This window comes from Podarcis cretensis (assembly GCF_951804945.1).
Source record: "Podarcis cretensis genome assembly, chromosome: 1".
In the NCBI taxonomy this organism is placed as follows: Eukaryota; Metazoa; Chordata; class Lepidosauria; order Squamata; family Lacertidae; genus Podarcis; species Podarcis cretensis.
In genome coordinates, this window is record NC_137170.1 from 134,904,222 (window position 1) to 134,925,370 (window position 21,149).

The 21,149-nt window shown below is 40.0% G+C and overlaps 1 protein-coding gene across 4 annotated transcripts in view; it reads left to right on the top strand.

Annotated features, from left to right (window-relative positions):
• AGAP1 (ArfGAP with GTPase domain, ankyrin repeat and PH domain 1) overlaps positions 1–20,613 on the top strand; it is a 334,103-nt gene extending 313,490 nt beyond the window's left edge. Inside the window, exons 18-19 of one of the 4 annotated variants that reach the window (XM_079976700.1) lie at positions 17,338–17,593; positions 20,151–20,580. In XM_079976700.1, the coding sequence (XP_079832826.1) occupies positions 17,338–17,593; positions 20,151–20,297 (403 nt within the window). In that variant the 3' untranslated portion in view covers positions 20,298–20,580. Of the gene's footprint in view, positions 1–17,337; positions 17,594–20,150 lie in introns of all 4 variants that reach the window. The other 3 variants (XM_079976701.1, XM_079976698.1, XM_079976699.1) reach the window with 3 other exon arrangements.
• The last annotated feature ends 536 nt before the right edge of the window (positions 20,614–21,149 follow it).

Consider the following 21,149-nt stretch of genomic DNA (forward strand, 5'->3'; position numbering starts at 1 on the left):
TTCTTAGCGTTATCTTTAGCTGCTAGGGACTATCAGTAAAGCAAAGTCCACTTTGCAAACTTTTAACAATCTTGTACAGGTATCTCACCTCTTACGCTTGTTACATTTACATGATCACAGATTTTTGTGCAGGGGGAATAAATAAATAAATGGAGAGTGGAGGACACCCACTATTTATTCCCCCCCACCCAAAAAAATAATCCATGCACAACTGAGATCTTGGGCTTTGGGAGGGTGGCATGAGAGCTCTGGCAGGGTCCTAGATCCCTGCCTCCACCTTCTCAAAGCCCAGTAAGCACTTGCTCAGCAGAAGGAGGGCATTAGGATGCTACCAGAGCACTCGTGCTGCCTTCCCAAAGCCGAGCAAGCAGCCCTCCACCTTGAGGGGGCCTGATTCCTGAGGCTTCTGGCTTCATGCAGCTTTACATTTACACGTAGACCCCCGAAACTGAACTCTCATGTAAGATGCAAATTACCTCCCTTAGTTTTTTTTTTATAAATCAACATTTACATGTAAATAATTTTTTAATGGGAAACATTCAGCCAGCCTCCTTTGTACATTAAAATAACTTTCCATTGAGAACCAGTGTGCTGTCGTGAACATAGTGTTAAACCCAGACCAGGAATACCTAAGCTAAAGCCCAAGGCCCCAAATAGTTTGACTGCAAAGGCAAGATTGGAACCAGTGACTTTTTGATTGAGTAGCTCGTTTTCTTAGATGCTATATGATTTATTTATTTATTTATATGCTGCTTTGTATTTTTAAGAAAAATCTCAAAGCTATTTACAGATTGTATTCATCATGTTTCTCCTCCATTTGCTCCTCATTATATTTAACTAATTTATGCTTTATACAAGTATTACAGTATTTCTGATCAGTGCACCATCTTAACCATGTGACTATTCAAGGGGCTCTGTATAACTGAAATTGTCAATGGTGCAATAACATGTAGGGCTGGAAGACTGTTATGTTTCCTTGCTGATGAAACTTTCTACCAACATATCAGTACTCAAAATGGTGCTGTAGAGTTGACTGGAGCAAATCATGTAAAATTTAGCTCAATCAGATCACACGTGCTTACATTCTCATACAAATGATAAGTAATTTGAACAGAAATATGCCTGAGTCACTTGTAGTTAGATTAACAGCATGTCTGCTTGACACTTTTGTCAGTAAGATCACAAAGACTGTTAGAGACAATCCTAGAGAGTGAATGCTGCTTCAAAGCTCATTAATTTCCCTAGTTTCAGGTGTAGTAATTCTGAGCCATTGCCAGAATAAGTCTACCTCTGTGTGGTGACATTTTACTATATATCTTGGCTTGCCCACAGAATTCACAACTTAGACTAGAGGGGTGGTATATGACTTTTCACTAAAGGGTGTCATTTCTTTTTATCTGGTCACATAGTGTATAACCCATCATGAAACCTGAGCTTCATTTATGGATGTACCACATTGTAATGCATAATGTTGTATCTTAAGTTTTGCTGATTAAACCAAAACACTCAGATTCTGCATCCACAAAAGCAGAATTTGTAGCTGAATAAATTATGAAAAATGGACAGCTCTGCAGAAGCCTACTTAATTAGCATTCTTCACAATTTGCACAGTCTTAATGGGCTTTAGTAACATTTAGAATTTTGTGTTCAATTTATTTTATGGTGGACCTGGAGAAAGAAATATGGGACTAATGAGAAAGTATTTGTAGAAGAGATCTTTGAGGCAGACTTTTTCTTAACTATTCACCTAGTGTGAAATTCTATCCAAGCAGGCTAGCAGAGGAGGGACTTGGCTTCCATTCTAACCAGGGAAGAAGAGAACCCCCATGGCCAGCAAAAAAATCAAGTGAGCTGTTGGAGGAAGAACAAAGTGATCCATCACTGCCAGCCCACTGCATTTCTGTGAAGGATATGACACTCATCCCTTCATATCTCCCATAGAAACACAAGCTGGTGGTGAAGGGACAGAGTCACCTGCTCCAAAGTGGCTCAGAGGTGGGTGCAGTAGGTACTGATGCCCCAGACTTATAGCCAGCAAGGAGCCCAGACTCTTGAGTTTTCATGGGGGGGGGGGAGTAAGTTTCTCCAGCCCTCCTACAAAGTAAGTTAAGAAGAAAAATGAGCAGATCTACTTTATGTTACTTTTGTGGGATGAGATGAGCCAGCCTGGCTGCTCCCACCTTTCGGTGTTTTTAGCCAATGAGTGGAGTCAAAGAGCGAGTTGTTTGGACACCAGGCTATAAGAATGTCTGGAGTCCTATGACTCAACTAAATTGTTGTGCTATTGGAAGCCAGCACAAGGATCCCCTCTAGTGCATTGGAACTTTCCTCTTCTCACCATTACACACCTCCTGTGCCTCCACAAATCTGCTGCAGAACAAATGAGGGGTGGCATGTTCTATCCTTCTTCCACCAACCCCCTTTATGGGTAAAAAGTAGGAGAGTAGCTGCGGGAATGTTGAGGGTGGCAGGAGAGGATATATTGTTTATTAATATCCTTCCTAACTTGCTCTAGCAAGTTCCTTATGTAGCAGAGTTACATTCCCCTTCTCATGCACAGAAGAAACTCGTACTATTATGCAATTCAATCTGCCTCAGGTTGAATTGTACGTTCCTGGTAAGTTCCCTTGAATCCCTCTTAAATGAATAAGGACAGCACAATCCTATTCATAGTCAACAAAAAGTAAGTTTACTCACATTCAGGCAGTACACAGTATCAATCCTGAAGGCAGGCTTAAAGACTTAAAGTTACAAATAGCAACATGTGGATTTACCCCATATGGGGGATAATCCCTGTGCTGCTGTTGGCTGAAAGCCAACAGAGCAGTCCTAGCTGGAAGCAGGCAAAAGGAGAAAGAGAAAAAAGGGAGGGAGTGCTCCGTGACTCGTCCTTTTGTTACCTGGACAGGTAAGGTCACGCCCACCTCTGGTCACATGCAAGAGGAAGGATGCTCCAGGCTAGGAGGAACAGGAAGTTTCAACTGGCTGGACCAAACATTCCCTGCATGTCCACTCTAGCATTACAAGGAATGTTGTACTTGACTGCTACCCATGGATCACATCCCACAGTATCTTTGGGGCTAATTTGCAAGACTGCATGAAGACCAGTGAGATGATGGACCGGAATGCTGAAGGGAGCCAATAGAATCTGTGGGTGGCACTTACGTCACTTCTGTTGTGATCTATAATCCACACTATGTTGATATTATACCATACAATCAGCATCCTACACCTTTTGTGACCAATCTAGTTGTGGGATGGGGGTAAAGAATGATACTGTGTGTTCAGTTGTATCACAGGAATTTTCCAAAACTTTACTGTCTCCACTAAATTCCATTGTTGTGTGCCCTTTATCATTGACCACTGACATTCCCAGCTATACTTTATTTTCAGTGCACAGAAACTGCCAGCACATTTTTCAGGCCTTCACAATAACTGTAAAGGCCAGAAAGCTTGCCTTTTGTACCTTTTTCTTTTCATTCTGCATTAGAGACCATATTCCACACTCCACGTAATGATCACAGTTATGCTGCTTAAAACCAGGGCTCCTGTCTTTAACTACACCAAGCTGAAGAACCTGACAGCTGGAGGTGGGAACTCTTCAAATTAAATGCTCCTTTTGGATCCTTACAAATATGGCTTTGAAGCAAACAAAGTATTGGTTTGAATATCAAAGTAGGAATCTTAACTCATTAAATTGATCCCGTCTGATAAAACTAGAGTAGAATATGATGTGATGTAATTAACAAGAACAAATCTACATAAAAGAAATGTATAATATACAGAATTTTGAAACAGGTAACATGTCCATAGTTAGTTCTTCATGTTGAAGGAAGCTTCTAATTAGTGTCTAGAACTGCAATTGTAGAAAAAGAGAGCATTGGAAGGAGACTATTAATTTAATGTATCAATAGAATTTTGCATGTTACATGGTGTAATTTTACCAAGCAATGCACTGGTGCTTTGTGAATGTGTTAAAATGTCTGAGTTTGAAGTCTGTAATAAAACTGGTTCCACACAAAATTAATAGTTTAGTCAAATTTATTTGCCATTTCAAGCTCAGACCCAAGCAGACTGAATTGCTTGCAGATGAATGGCAACTGCATGTGAAAGTCAACAGCTGTATTTTTTTCTGCAGAACTTTCTGGATGATAATAATGAAAATGTTGTAATGAGTGTCTTAAGGATAGCTCAGAATTATGAAATTGAAATATGGCCTTTTAAAATAAGAACCTAATTGGCAGTGCTGTCTTTGATTAACTAAAGATGCCTAACAGATACAGATATAGGTATAATGCATTCTAATTTTATTGACATATTCTACTCTTCCAATGGTGTATCTTCTCTTTCCTACCACTAAAAAAATTACCAGTTTTCAGGATTTAAGTCACAGTACCACTGGATCCGTGGGGGTAAAATAGTGAAAACCCTGTAATGCTATTAGAGAGCTCAGTGAGTTGTAATTTTCAGGGGCAATGGGCCCCTGAAAATTACCCCTTTTCATAGGACAAACTAAAAGGTTGAATGTTTACCTATTTTACTTTTCTTCTTCTTTCTCCCATTCATCCAACTCAGTCCCACAAGTTTGCACAAAGACCATTAGGAATTAGCTAATCAGTTTGGCAGCCCTGAGGCTGCAGCTGCCATAAACCAATGTATGCACTTTGTAAGAATTATGATTTTGTGCCAGTTCATGTGGCAGGGCTTTGATGTACTTATTGATACATTCAGCCCTCGGGCACATCAGGCAAATAAGTGCACACCCTCTTGTTTCAAGAGCATAATAGAAATATTCAGAAGGAGATGTAATTATTTCAATTACTTCTCTGTGGTTTTGAGACGCAGTCGAGTCTCAAATTAGAAAATAATATTCACATGTTTCTTCTAATTGGTAACAGATTAGAAGTATTTTATCTTTTTAAATGATTTCCAAATGGTGCCCTGAAGAGACTATGCAGTAGGGAAAATAACAAAAAAAAAAGTGTCATGGATTTTGCTAGTAGAAAAGTATCACAACAGTTTAAATTCCTGTAAAGTCATCACTGGAAATACTTGATAAAATGTCATCATTGTAGCCTTTCCTTTTGTTTGAATCACTAGGAATAGTTTCTATCAACCAATTCTAAGTGAGTTTATAGGCAATTAAACCATAACATCCTCTTTTCTCTCCCCAAGCACATTGTTTTCAAATCTCAGAAAGTACATTTACATGAAAGTAAGTTCCATGAAGAACAGTAAGACTTATTTCCAAATAAGTATGTTTAGCCAGAAATATCAGAATCCTTTATTTGAGTGTAGGGGGCAGCACTTATCCTCTGGCAATTAATGTATTTCAAGTTAGACATCAAAACTAAATCAGATCTCCCTTTTTAAAAAGTAAGAACTAACATTTTGTTTTGACCAGTTTTCACCACAACCAATTTAATTCTTCAGGTTAGCAAAAACCATATAAACTATCCTTTATTCCAATCCTATACATGTTTTCATTTTACATCGTCCATGATTTTTTCTTAGACCTCTTCTAACTAATATTAGACAGAAACATGAACCTTTACTTTGTTTTCCAGTTTGTCCTAATTAATCCCATGCAACCTCTTTAGTTTAGTCTACAAATTTGTTAGAGCCAGATTCAATGTGTTCCCCTCAAATGTGCTGAGCAATAGATTTTCTAGCGGTAAAACCTCTGTTTTATGCACACGTGACAACAAACCAATAGAATCCCTTTATCATATCTTGTTTAATTGCCCTTTATACATTGTTCCCCGATCAAGGATTCTGAGTTCAATCATTCTGGAAATTGTTGCTAAACCACCTGAATTACATCTAGCTTATCTACTCCAGGACATTGACTCTTATAGAACATTACAGGTGGCCAGATTCCTGATTTCAGTTCTTTCATATAAAAGACTCCACGGAATGCTGCACGACTATTAAAAATTTAGTAAACTCTATGCACCATCTTTATTTTCAAGGCCATAATACGGTACATCTAGAGATTGTAAGTAATGTGAAGGAGATTATGCGTTGAAATATTTTAGTTGATATTTTAGAATGTAAAATTCTATTTTATTGATTGATTTGTTTTACCTTGTGGGCTTATAGCCGAATAAAGTATTATCTATCTATCTATCTTAGTCTACAACTGTCATTAAAAAATATATCAAAAGTTATAATTCACATAAGGTGGAAGCTGCGTGGAACCTAGATTTTTAGCCTTGTTATTTAAAAGGCTTTGATGCAGTTGCACTTGGGATACTTCTCTGTTGTATAGTATTATGAGAAGAGGAAAGGCTCCATTTCTTTTCTTTCATATGTTTATGATACGCTATGTTCCGAAGCAGATCACATCAGCGACTGTTATGGTATTCTTAATGCAGTGTGATAGCTACTTCACAGAAAGAACTGCTGTAAAGTACATTGCTGATGTACATCCCTGTGATATGCCACATTACAAGGAGCCCGAGTACCTCACTTGACTACCTCTCTCTGTCTATCTTTCACCTAGCAGGGATGTATGGAGATTTGTGTGTTTAAATATATGTGTCTCAGTTGTTTTTCTACTGCTTAGCTTACTAGGTACATATTTATGCAGATAAGAAAGAGATAATGTGTAGCTTATGTTTTTGATATTTCAGCTCTCTTTTTTAAAATTACCGGTATGCTATTTAGGCTCACTTTTTTCCTTTTTAAGGGACAGTTGAACTTGCATAATTCAGGTTGTATTTAACATAATGGAGTGAAAGTGTCTCTAAAATCAAAATATTTATTAACATGGTATTTCTCATAGAAATGTTTCTTGGGTAGTGTATGCTTTTTTGGCAGTTTTGAGTCACAACAACTTCTCTGACGTGCAGTAAAGGTAACTCAGTTAAAAAAAAATATTTCTATTTCTTAGTATGAAAACATCATGTGCTCTGTGTTTAACCATAACATCTCTTTCCCCACAAGTGGCTAAATAGCAGTGATGCCAACAGGGGCACGCCAGTTTGAGGCCGAAGGAGACAACTGATTTGGGCAGCTGGACAGGGCAGAATGGCACTCCTTGAGTCCCCACTTGTTTGTCTCATTATTGCCTGGCCCACTCCCCTGCCTATTTCAACGGAAAGGCATGCTTTAAAAGCCCTTAATTCTTTTCAGATCTCTCTTGGCATAAGGCGGGATCCCTTCCTACCTCAACTCTTGCCACTTTGGGCTCTTAATCTCCATTAGACTGAAGATGCCACAAAGGTAAAACTAGAGGGTAGGAACCATCCTCTGTGGGTGACTTTTTAAAGCAAGAGACCATTAGATCAGATTGAATAGAGGGTATGAAGGTATGGGGGAAGCCCATTCTCTCCCTCCCCCCTCCCGACACATACATAGTATAGGCTGAAAACAGAATCATTTTTCTAGGTCTTTATCATCTATCCATCTATCATCTATCTATCTATCTATCCATCTATCTATCTATTCTAACTTCTTTTAGTGTTTTTTTTTTTAAGTGACTTTAAAAGATTGTACCCCTCCCTCCTTATGCTGGTCTACGACCGTAATAAAGTGTTGTTGTTGTTTGTTGTTGTTGTAGAGCACAATCCATGCAAAGTCAAACTCCTCTGTGCCCTTTTAAGTTCAGTGGGAGGATTATATACCAATTTTTTTCTTATTGAATGCAGTGGGATCATGCTCATACAGTTTTCCCGTGTGGAATTATATCTGTTTAAGAAAATAATTGTATTGTGTGAACCAGGTATCACTTTGAGACACTAGTCTTGCTTTAACCATTCAGCTTTACTGGAGTTTCCTCCTACTGCACTTGGGCCCTGGAACATGTCATTGAGATTATTATAAAATGACAGTTACTTTTCTTGAGTTACTCTTTTAGACTTCTGTTCCATAAATCAGGCAGTTAGATTAAATGACTTTGAGATTAAACTACAAGTCTGATTTATGTAAACTTGACTCTGCAGAACTTTCCAAACTGTGTGTTGTGACACGTTAGTGTGTTGGCTGCAGTGTGTAGGTGTGTCGTGCGAACGCTCCCCACACACCTCCTGGGGCTGGAAAGGGGCTGGTTTAACATCCGGTTTGCTAGTAAAACTGAATTACTGTGTTGCGAAATGATGCGTGTCTAAAAAGTGTGTCAGCAACATGAAAAGTTTGGAAAGCTCTGGGATACTGTGTCACTTTTCATTCAAGTTCTGCAGTAAGATTAGCATCAAGATTAGCAACAAAATAAGCTGTTTCTTGTTGAGATTTTTTCTATATCTTGAGTTTCAGGCATGTTCCTGAAACCCATTGACTCTGAAACTGTCTTAAAGCATAGCCTGCAGTGTGTATCAAAAAGTAAGATGAAAATAAAGACAGTTTTATCTGACCTATGACTTCTGGGTGTAGCTAATTAAATAAACTTAATTTATTAAGCTTCTTACCTCCAGCAAGCAATTTTTGAAAATGTGTAATTTCTAAACTTCTAGATAGGCACAGCTGTAGCAAACGAACTTAAATATAATTGCTCCCCATACTTGTACCAAGAGGATCAGTCCTGCAGTATTAATGCTTTTTAGCAACATCCTTTCTGCATGCTTTGTATGTAATTTATTTTACCTGTCATGTCACCTGAAGTGTAACTTGAAAGACCTAATAAGCTTAATAGGTTGGTTTTATTTAATTAATGATTATTGTTTGTTTTTAAGTCTCATAAAACACCCTGCAGGTTTGAAAACACATATAGTATTGACCGGGAGGCACAAAGAAATTTATTCCTTTTCTTCCACTTCTCAGTGCACATAAATTCTTGTATTTTGTCAGCAGGCACTGTTTAGTGGCGGGTTTCCCTACAAGCTTTCAGTAATTAGAGAATCGGCATCCATTGGTCTTTGTTTGCTGTCTGCATCCCTCTGGTTTGCAAGGAACTTGTATCCCTTGAGGGCCTATGCTCCTTTCCCCTTAGCAACGCAGGCAAAGAGGGAAGGAATGCATGCAAAGGAAGCAGCCAACTGCTAAGCACTCACTTTGCCAAAGGGTTGGGGCTTCTCCTGCAGAGACAGAGGAAGCCCCTCTGTTTACTCAGCATATTGTTCCCAGCCCTTCTTCCATGCGTCCCTTCCAGTTCCTGCTTTGCTTGAGGCAGGAAGACAGTTTTGGGAAATTCCTTGCAGCTAGCTCTTTTCTCTCTCTTCCTCTCTCACCCTGGTCCATTTCAGTCATTACTGCAAAACTGAATTTGCCTTTCCCTCTTCCCACTGTACCCCCGTGCAACCAACATGCCCTCTTCCTTACTTGCTCCTCCAAGCCATCTGTCTACTAAACTCCACAATCTTTGTGCCAGCATAATTCTCCTGTACATTTTTCTAGGAGCCAGAAGTATTGCAGTAAAGTAAGAGTCTGGATTATGAGGCATTTCATCAAGTTGTGTTGACATACTGCCTAGATTACTAAATTAAGACATTTTAGGATACTAAATGGGACAGATTGATAGTTTGTGGTAGGACATGACATATTTTTGTCTATTTATCAGTGGCTAGCAAATAAGGCCAATTATTTTCCTTTGTTTTTAGGGTACTGCTTAGCTTGTAAGTATTTCTGTTCTGTTGTATCAGAGCAATGGAAATCCAGAAATCTGCATGTTTTAAAATTTTGTTCATATTTCTGTATGTAATTTGCATGAAAAGAACTTTTAATTATTGTGGTTTTGCAAAGTTGGTTGTAAAGCTTCCTTCCCAGCATCATAAATTGATGTATGGAGTGACTGGATGTTTTTAGCACAGCATTAAAGCATAGTGTTCACTTAGGTACACTTTACATTTTTAGGTACTTTGTTAAATATACACATGAATTGCACATTGAGACATGGCAAAGAGATGCCACCAAGAGCATATTCCCATTCTAACGCATGGGAATTCTTAATCACATGTGTTTCCTGCCTTGGCTCCCCATCATGCACTGGCAGGATGAAGGAAAACTACAACACAGAAATGCAACAACACGGGAGATTTTCTAAACATTGCAGAAAAGGACAGGGAGGAAAAGCAACCCAAGGAAACCATTTTGGTCAAAAATAACATGTAGGACTGCCCTAAAAATGTGGCAATGCATTGAACATGTATACAGCTGCACTTCTCAAGAAGCTGTAATCATCACTACCTCCCAACATTTAGTGGTTTCTTCTGCCTATTGTGTGAAATGTATATTTAGGTACCATGTGTTGAAAAAAGCTTTTTATGGAAAGTTTTGTGAAAAACCCAACTGCTCAAAAGATCGTGAATCTAAGTCCTAATGACATTAGATCTCGGATGGCAATTTTTTGCAATAAGCCTGCAAAGCTCCTTATTTATTATGTGACAATTCCAATATTGCTGTATCACACAGATACAGTGTAAAAGTGGTTTGAATTTTACATTTCTATCACTGCATAAAATTTGTCCAAGGACAATGTTAGGAAAGAATTGAAAAGGACATAAGGGAAAGTTAAGAGAGACAGTGAACATTCAAAGCAGCATACCTGAGTAGATGTCAAGTGAATAAATATAGAATCTTCACTTTTTTTAAAAAAAAAAAGTGTAATATTGCATTGGAAATATGATTTGATATGTCCAGGGCATGAACTCATAACTGAATATTTATGCTCTGCCATGCTGTGATGGCAAAGCACAGTCAAGTTTGTGAAGCAAAATGGTTGTCAGAAATGTATCTGCTGTTTGCCTCCTGTCCATTTTTCTTCCTCCTTCACTTCATCCCCACCAACATTTTCTGGTTTATTTGTTTTCAGATGACAATGATATGGCGCAAATGGCAGAGTAATTTAAGTAATTGGATGTTATCTTCAAGGAGCTAAATAAACGAAAGGCTTTTGTGCTGTTTTTGAGTAGCCCATATGCCGAGTCGGAAGCAGGGCTCTGTTTCCATTATTTGCATTAAAAGATGCTTAGAGTTCATTGATGGTAGAGATGCATATTAAAGCCAGGAAATTGATGGTGCTGTTTCGTCAGGCTTTAATGCATCATCACTTCTCTGGCATAGAGGAGGAGGCAGCATGATTATTTGCATCCAGTTATATCAAGGCTTTGTTATAAACAAGGCTTTCAATTTCTAACAGTAACAGGTTGAAAGGAAAAGAGATTTGATTTTTACTAAGTATTGTCTGGTCTTGTTAACTATATTTCTACTTTTTTCTACTTCTATATTTAGTGTTAATGGTTCCTTATTTGAATCACCGATAACTTGGAACAGTGTTATTCCAGTATTTTGAAATGTATTTTGAATCAAGTTACTGAAAGAAAGTCCTTGTCCTACCAATTGATATGTTCTTGGATTTCCCAGGGTTGTATCAGAGCGTTGCTTAATATTTTAGTGTGTTAGTCTTAACCCGTTTTGTGATCCCAGGGAAATAGATTATAAAATTTCAATTGCAATGAAATAAGACAACTAACTAGGTTGACAACTAGCTACGTGGGGACGGGTGTTGGCTTCTGTGATTTTAACAAGATGCTTTAGTGAAAGAGAAGTTTTGCATAAAAGAAAGAAAAACATTTAGAGCAGATGTTCAGTTGCACGTATCTTTCACTTCTAGGGTGAGGTTCACTATCTCTTTGCTGATTAGTTGCTCTTCCTCTCATTTCCCCTCACTCTCATACAACTGATTTATTTAAAGGTATGTCAGCACTGGCTAAAATGAAGTACTGTGCCGCCTCCTTTCTGCTTATTGCATACTGCTCTAATAATTCATTTTTTAGTTCATTAGCTAACAGGGTATGCGAACAGTGGTCCTCAAGGGGATTGGAATGAGGTTAAGTGATCTAGTGCTGACAACTCTGCTCTTGGGCTGGCCTTCCTTGGGGAAAAAGAAATCTGAACCAAAATAAGCAACAGTCTGTGATACCAGACCAACAATTTAGTGTTTGTGCTCTTTGAAGTGATTTCTAGTCTTAGCCAGGTACATTGAATCTGGCATCAGCTTAAGTCATCCAATGAAAGAAAGTGAATTAAGTGAAATACAGTAAACAACACACCCACCATTCCAAACCACTATGTAGCCCAGTGCTGTCCAAGTCTTGATTTAGTCATCTTAATCTTTGCCTTGTGAGTTCCCACCACAACTCCAAATAATTCTTTCTATATCTAGCTCTGCCCATTACTAGCCTGCAGCCCTTGATGGATTATCCCCAAGAGAATGCGACCCTCAGCATAAAAAGTTGCAACCCCTACACTACTGCTCTTCTTTGTACCTTTGTACCTTTGCCGCATCAAGCAGTTGGTCCCTTACCTTTCCCGCTCCGACCTGGCCACAGTGATCCATGCGACGGTCACCTTGACTACTTTAGGCTTGACTACTGTAATTCGCTCTACGTGGGGCTGCCCTTGAAGCTGTCCCAGAAACTCCAGCGGGTGCAGAATGCTGCAGCGAGGCTCCTCGGGGTCTCTGCCATGGGAGCATATTCACCCAGTGCTTTTCCAGCTGCACTGGCTCCCGGTGCAGTACAGGGTCAGATTTAAGGTGCTGGTTTTGACCTTTAAAGCCCTTCATGGCCTAGGACCCTCGTACCTACAGGACCGCCTCTCCCGGTATGCCCCACGGAGGACCTTAAGGTCCATAAATAGCAACATCCTAGAGGTCACGGGCCCTAAGGAAGTCAGATTAGCCTCAACCAGAGCCAGGGCCTTTTCAACACTAGCTCCCACCTGGTGGAACGCTCTGTCTCATGAGACCAGGGCCCTGCAGGATCTGATTTCTTTCCACAGGGCCTATAAGACAGAGTTGTTCCGCCTGGCCTTTGGCTTGGAGCCAATTTGACACCCCCCCTTCTTCTTTTCCTTTCTCTTCCATTGATGAGGCTGCATTTTAATGTTTTAATGTTGTATTTTAATCTTGTTTTTTAAGTTGTATTCATTCAACTTGTTTTTATTATTGGTTGTTAGCCGCCCTGAACCCGGCCTTTGGCTGGGGAGGGCAGGGTATAAATAAAATTTATTATTATTATTTGTGCCCCTCCTTTGCACCTTATACTACAGGGATATGGTTGTGGCTATTTCCTTCCCAGCATCCTGATTTGATGGGAACGTAATCTAGAACCCATTTGGAGATGCCAACTGTCAGAGCTGGGTCAGATGCAGGTCAGCGCACAAGACGCAGACTGGGAAGAGGAGGTGTTGAAAACTGAAAAGTTAACAGATTAGTGAGCTGGGAGACTCTGTGGCGTGGTAGATCACTGCCAGATTTTAATCGTGTCAGTAGATCACAGTCTCTTGGAAGTTGGAGGTCCCTGATCTACATGAAGATGTGGACTGAGGTGTCACCAATATGTGAATTACACCCAACTCCCTTTCATCAGATCCAATTGAGGCAGTGGGTGTTCAGAACCAGTGCATAGGTGCTGCCATGGATTGGATGAGGGCCAATAAACTGAGGCTGAAGCCAGACAAGAGTGAAGTGCTATTACTGGGTAGTTTGTCTGGTCACTGAGTGGTCAGTGGTTCAGCCTGTTTGGAGGTGGTGGTGCTTCCCCTTAAATAATCTGATGTATACTTTGAGAGTGCTATTGGATTTTTCACACCCTCTTGAGCTTAAGTGGCCTAAGTAACTCAGAACACATTATTAATAATAATACACCAACATAGAGGTACAATTATCCATGTTCTGGTAACTTCCTAATTGGATTACTGCAATGTGTTATATAGTATAGTGTACTATATTATAAAGCATTACTGATCATAATAGATCTGCTTGCAAAAGCAGGATAGTAATCAGGGACTGGCTGATAACAACCATGCTATCTATGCCTGTGCTTTGCTGCTGCACTGGCTCTCAGTCCATTACCAGGCTGATGAAGGTATTTCCAAGCTGCTGGTATTAATCCTTTACAATCATAAACAGCTTGAGGACCAGTTACTTGAAGTATCTTCTCCCATACATACCTGTGGAGACCATAAGCTCAGAGACCTTTCTCAGAGTGTCCCTACCAGATGAGCTCTGCAAGGGCCTTTACAGCTGTAGTGCTCCAGTTGTGAGATTCCCTACCCAGAGAGGGTCACCTGGTACATCAATTATAGTATTTTTGGATTAGATGAAGACTTTTGTATTTTCCTAGACTTTTTAGATTTTTAATGCTTTTGGGGGGGCTTCTTTGCACTATTGTTTTCAGTACCCTATTTTTTTCTGTTAAACTTTTAACAAATACCTTAGGTCTGTTTTTATACATCCTGGTTATAACTTCTTTTTGTAAAGTGCCCCAAGAGCTTTTTGGTGGTTGTTGTTGTTTTGTCATTTAGTCGTGTCCAGCTCTTCATGACCCCATGGACCACAGCACACCAGGCACTCCTGTCTTCCACTGCCTCCCGCAGTTTGGTCAAACTCATGTTGGTAGCTTCGAGAACACTGTCCAACCATCTCGTCCTCTGTCGTCTCCTTCTCCTTGTGCCCTCCATCTTTCCCAACATCAGGGCCTTTTCCGGGGAGTCTTCTCTTCTCATGAGGTGCCCAAAGTACTGGAGCCTTAGCTTCAGGATCTGTCCTTCCAGTGAGCACTCAGGGCTGATTTCCTTCAGAATGGATAGGTTTGGTCTTCTTGCAGTCCATGGGACTCTCAAGCACCATAATTCAAAAGCATCAGTTCTTCGGCGATCAGCCTTCTTTATGGTCCAGCTCTCACTTCCATACATCACTACTGGGAAAACCATAGCTTGAACTATATGGACCTTTGTCGGCAAGGTGATGTCTCTGTTTTTTAAGATGCTGTCTAGGTTTTTCCAGCATTGTGTAAGTGGACTTCTGCCCATTCCATGGGGCTTCACCATCCTGTCTCATCCCCCTGCAGCCCCCAAATGTGTACTGAATGGTCCCCCAACCCCCTTGAGCAAATTTTCAGAGGAGAGAGAGCAGAGGAACATGAAGTCCCTGTTATACAAGCAGAAGTCTGTTCTACTCACACACAGACATCGCTTATTAATTTTGTTGCTTACAGACCAATGCAACAATTGTGTACTCACTTATGTGGAAGTGAGCTCTGTTGAAATGAGAGGGGCTTACTTCTGAGTTAGACATGCATAAGATTGAACTGCAAGTGTTCCAAAATATACTGAAATGGTACCCAGTCTATTTTTTATTTTTAAAGTTTGGAAAAAACAATAAAAATCATGTTCACAAAAAGAAATAAAAGTTTTTCACAGCTATTTGGTAGCATCCTGCTTCAGATATGGGAAGGTTGGAGAATGTCCTTTATAGATGAAATCTCTTACCTTTGTGGAGCACATTATGTGGGAAGGTTTGTGTAAAAGTATTCAGAGAGGTTATGTTAAGGTCATCCTTGCTCACCATGAAGTGATGCAAAACTAATCCAGATTTACTTTGTAAATGACCTGTTTACATAAGCATTTGAAAACAGATTAAAGCTAACCTGACACTACATTACTAGAAGAAGGGTAAGCATTGCTGCAAAACCTCAAAGGACTGTTTATTTTTGTACTTGAAGAACTAAAGCCAAGGCATGACCACACTTCCTTACTTTGGGCTGAAGTGGCTTTCTGTTTAAAGAGATTACCACAACGAACAAGGATGTCTTCAAAAGTCACTTTATTTGGGATCAGTTTTTGCAAGTCTACTGTAACCTCGGCAGGAACCAGATACTCCATTCTATTACCCCTCTGCTAATTTTCCAGAATTCTGTGGTCACTGAGTATGCTCATTGTTCATTGAGCCCATTTCCTGGTTCCCCGTCAGGATATCTTTGTAAAGACTTTTTGTAGTTTTGCAAGCCTCCAGGTTCCCCCCTGCCCGCCCCAAGTTCGATGGCATCTTCCTCTTGTACACTCCTGGTGTCATTTCAGCTATAGAAGCAATGGCACTCTCCCCTGAATATTGGAATCCATATATGTGATAAGTTGTAGGAGTCCGAGAGACCAACAGTGCCCATTTCTTTCTCCCATTCAATCAGTGTTTTATCTCCAAGGATGTACACTGGTGTGTGACCATGTACACAGTGCATACTATCATACATAAAGTTACTCTTGTCTGTTCTGCCAATGTGCCATCATTGGCAACTGCCAAAGTGCTGCTTCCCAGCAAGTGTATGCCCAGCAAAAGAAATCCACTTTCTTTCCCCACACCAAGCTACACTCCTGTATAGGGTATGAAAGGGCCCCCAGTCAAATGCATTGAACTTGCCACATTGTGTTTGTATAATCTAGGACTGCCTCCTCCAACCTGGAGTTGCCCATACGTTTTGTAATACTCCCATTATCGCCGACCAATGGCCATACTAGTTGTGCATGATGGGAGCTGGATTCCAACATTTGGAGGGCACCTGGTTGGGGAGGGCTTGTGGGAGCATTTGTGTAATTCAGAGGATGCATCTGTATTTACTGTTCTTTCCTATATGTAGAGATGGCATTTTCTCCTGACCTCTGGTGAATTACATGGCATATATTAGCGTTGTGGTGTATTTGAACCATAAATCTACATTCTTACCATTCTGTCTTTCTTACTTGTGGCCCAGATATCCTAGAAAGCGGAATAAATAACTTATTTCCACAGTATACAACTATTCTCTTGCTATTTTTATCCAAAAGAAAATAAAAACCAGAATTTCAAGTGTCTGGGGGTTTTTTAAATAAAAAAACTGCTAACATTAAAAATGCCCTCATTTCAACCCAACTATTAGATTGTCCAGATTATCTGCAAAACTAGGCATGTGTTATTCCCCCCCCCCAAAAAAAAAATTATTGGTTTTCACAATATTATAAAAAACAAACACACAAGACAAACAAACAAAACCAACATAAATCATAGCCTTATTGAAAATTACTGTTATTAACTTTGTTAAGTGACTTCCTCACTTCCCCTTCCACTGCATGTCCTTTTAACGGTTTTCCAAATCCCAATTTTTATGAAATTTAAGTTAAACATTAACATCCTACACCTTATAGAATTAAACATATTACTTCATCACTTAACATAAATAAAATCCTAAGCCCATTAAGTACCTGCAAGCTATTTCCAGTTAATTTAATTTAACAAATTTAACTAAATAATCATTAAATTTATTCCATTCTTCCTGATAGTACTCCTCCTTCTGGTCGCAGACTCTTCTGGTTAGGTCAGCTAGCTCCGAAAAATCCATCATCTTCATCTGCCATTCTTCTATTGTTGGAATTCTTGCGTTTTCCCCTTTTTAGCTAACAAAATACGAGCAGCAGTTGTGGCATACAAAAATAATTTAACATCTTTCTTGGGCAATTCCAAACCTGTTATTCCAAGAAGAAAGGCCTCTGGTTTCTAGGCATGTGTTAGAAGAAACTTAACACAAGGATGGATCTGTAGGAGATGCATGATCTAATATTGAATGATATGTTTGTTTGCTTCCCTAGGGAAGAAAAAGAGCACTGGATCCGAGCAAAATATGAGCAGAAGCTGTTCCTTGCTCCACAGCAGTGCTCAGAGTTTTCCTTAGGCCAGTACCTGCTAAGAGCAACTGCGGAGGAAGATTTGCGAACAGTCATCCTGCTTCTTGCTCATGGGACACGAGAAGAAGTCAATGAAACCTGTGGAGATGGAGATGGGCGTTCAGCTTTACATATAGCATGCCGGAAAGGAAATGTAGTGTTGGTGCAACTGTTAATTTGGGTGAGTATGTGCCACATGAATTTGAGAGAGTAGCCCTGCATTAATGGGTATGTTTGAATTGTCACTTTGGTTTATCCAGGCCATATAGTACAGCTTATGTGTTTGATTTGATACAAGTGTTTGGAATGTTGTGGTGGTACATATGCATTAGGGGAAATATAAGTGGAACAGTTAATGGGCAAAACAACTGGCCATTCTGCACATTCATCAGGCCACATGGAGAATATGCACATAATCCAGCCATGAAGAGGAAACTCTGCATGTAATCCGCTTGCAGGAGACTCATGTGGCCAGAAAACATAGAAGAGTATTGATCAATTAAAAACTTGGAACAGAATTCACCTTCTCAGAAAGAAAAGGGGAATTGTAATGTATACAAACCCTAAAATAGAGGCAAAACAAATCTTTAAGGATGAAGAAGGTAGATTATTGGGAATACAGTTAAGGAATGGGGAAAAAAAATATTTGTGATAGGAATTTATGCCCCAAATGGGAATAAAACACATTACAGTGGTACCTCAGGTTACATACGCTTCAGGTTACAGACTCCGTTAACCCAGAAATAGTACCTCAGGTTAAGAACTTTGCTTCAGGATGAGAACAGAAATCGGGCAGCAGCGGCAGCAGGAGGCCCCATTAGCTAAAGTGGTGCTTCAGGTTAAGAACAGTTTCAGGTTAAGAACGGACCTCCGGAACGAATTAAGTCCTTAACCCGAGGTACCACTGTACTTTAAATCAGTGGAAGAAAAATTATTAGAATATATAAATAAAGAAATTACCCTACTAGGAGATTTTAATGGTGTTACCTCAGTGGAATTAGATCGAACAGAGAGAAAGAGGGAAGACTCCCACACACATTTTTTCAAATGGTGGACAACCTGAATTTAAAAGATACGTGGAGACCCAGATATCCAAAGGAAAAAAAATACACACATTATTCAGAGGCTAGACAATCAGTAGGAAGAATAGATGGAATATGGACATCAATTAATTTAATTTTGAAGATTAAAAAAAATAGAAATATAACCCAAATCAATAACAGACCACAATTCAATTACGTTAGAATTAAAAAATAACAGGCAAATAAAAAGAAGATGCAGAATGAATGAAAAAATTCTAAATGATGAAAATTTTTTGAACAAAGCACAACTTCTTAAGGAATTTATCCGAATAAACATGGCACATTAAACAGACATCAGGGTGATACGGGACTCAAGCAAGGCCTATATAAGAGAACTTTATATCCAACAAAATATGATACAAAGAAGAAGCAGAGAGGGGGAAATGGGTCAAATTAGAAATGAAATAGAAGAGAATGAAAAAATATTAGCCAAACATCCAAAGAATGTGAGTGCAAGCCAAAAAATTAAACTTTTGCAAAATCAATGATCAACTTTACTAAATTATGAAATAGAAAACAATATTAAATGGATGAAATAGAGGGAAATACGGACATATTGGACTTAGAGGGATTCAACAACAGGTACAGATGGCACACCTGTTTAGTTTATAATAAGACAAATGTACATCAATGATTTTCAAATTATATAATCAGAAATTCTTTATTTAAAATTTGGAGGAGGTATCAAAATTTATTCGAGCCAAAGATTCCATGGTGGGCCGCACCATTAGAGGCAATTTCGATAAAAAAGAAAAATATGGATACAAATTGGGCAACATATAAACAATTATTAAAAGAAGAACAAGGACAGTTAGAATCGAAATCTTATGAAGAAATTTCTCACCATTGTACGAGCTGGTTACAATATTATCAATTAAATGATATATTTAAAGCAGACAAAAAATGGATTCCAAAAAGAAGAATCAAAATTCCAATTAGAATTCAATTAGAAATGACGGCAGCAATTAATAGTATTAATATATTGCTCAGACACAATTTTAAGATACTGTATTAAATTTAATGATGCCAAACACAGGTGGAGGGAAGTCACAGGGAATTAAGAGGGTGAAAATGAAAATGAAAAACAATATTTTAATACATGTATATAGAAGGTAATGTTAAAATGCCAACGTTGGTTTATTTTAATTTTTTTTTTTTGTTTATATCACTGTTGTGTTGTATTATTGCAAGAATCAAATAATTTTAGAAGAAGAGGAAACTGCACGTTTCTGAATCCATCTACAAGCCTTGGGGATTGTATATATATATAAATTTTGTACATTCTGCAGTTATTATGCATAATTTACAATATGTACATTCCCCTAACATGTACATATTCCAACCTGGTGCAAAAGTCTTATGAATGCTGGCAGCTCAGAATCAGTGTACAGTGTATATCCCTTAAAATGTGTATATAGTTTAAAAGAGCTTGCTTAATTTTAAAATGCTCTTCCTTGAAAGTTGATGAGCGCATCTAGGGGCAGCGTGCATGACGCTCACTTCTCCATGAGTGAGGAACGAGTGCTGCTGACTTTGGCTATGGTAGCTGGATACACAACAGAAAGCTGTTCAGATTTAAAACTAGGTAATGAGAATTATTTATTTCAGGCGTTTCTGCTGGCTACTGCTCCTAAATGCTGCATGTTCTTTCCACAGTACGGTGCTGACGTTATGGCCCGCGATGCCCATGGAAACGGTGCTTTGGCCTATGCCAGGCAAGCCACCAGCCAAGAGTGCATTGAGATTCTCCTGCAGTACGGCTGCCCAGATGAGCGCTTTGTCCTAAGTGTTCACCCATTATAAATGGGGATTGCCATAATAGGAACAGCAGCAGTGCAAAACCGATTAGAGCAGATGAGGATGCTTCAGGTAGTTACTGACAAGGGGCACAAACCAGGACATACCGTATGTTCCGGCGCATTAGGCAACTGGGCATATAAGATGACCCCCCAACTTTTGCTGTTAAATTATAGAGTTTGGTCGCCTGCCAAGCGCCGCCAGGGGCTTTTCCCTCTGGGAAAAGGCTGTGAGCAGCCGCCTCAGCCTCCACCACCCTCACCTGTGGGGATGCCCAGCTCTTCGGAGCCCTGGCCAAAGCCGCGCACCACCTCGCCACGGCAGGCTCTTCATGGCGCCCGTGAGCTGAATGAAGTCCCACATGGCCACGGCGGAGGCTGGATCCAGCTCCCATGAGGGCAGCAGCAGGCGGGCGGTTTAGCTCCACGCTCGGAAGGACTTTCCACGTTGAGGCAGCCAATGAACACACACTGTGCCAGTATGGGAGAGGCAGGGCCTCACGCTGCATTAGAGGCTGCGTCCCCTGAGAGTTCTTCCGTGATAAAGTGAGGCGCCAGCGAGCTGAGTGAAGCCCCACTTTGCCCGCAAGCCGAGCGAAGCCCTGCCTCTTCCGTACTGGTACAGTGTGTGTTCGTTGGCCACCTCACCACGGAAAGTCCTTCCGAGAGCGGCCTCTGCCATGGCCGCGCGGGACTTCGCTCATCTCGCGGGCGCCATGAAGAGCCTGCGTGGCGAGGTGGTGCGCGGCTTCGGCCGGGGCTCCAAGGAGCTGGGCATCCCCACAGGTGAGGGCAGTGGAGGCTGAGGCAGCCGCTCATGGCCTTTTCCTGGAGGGAGGGAGGGAGCCGGGCTGGGCCT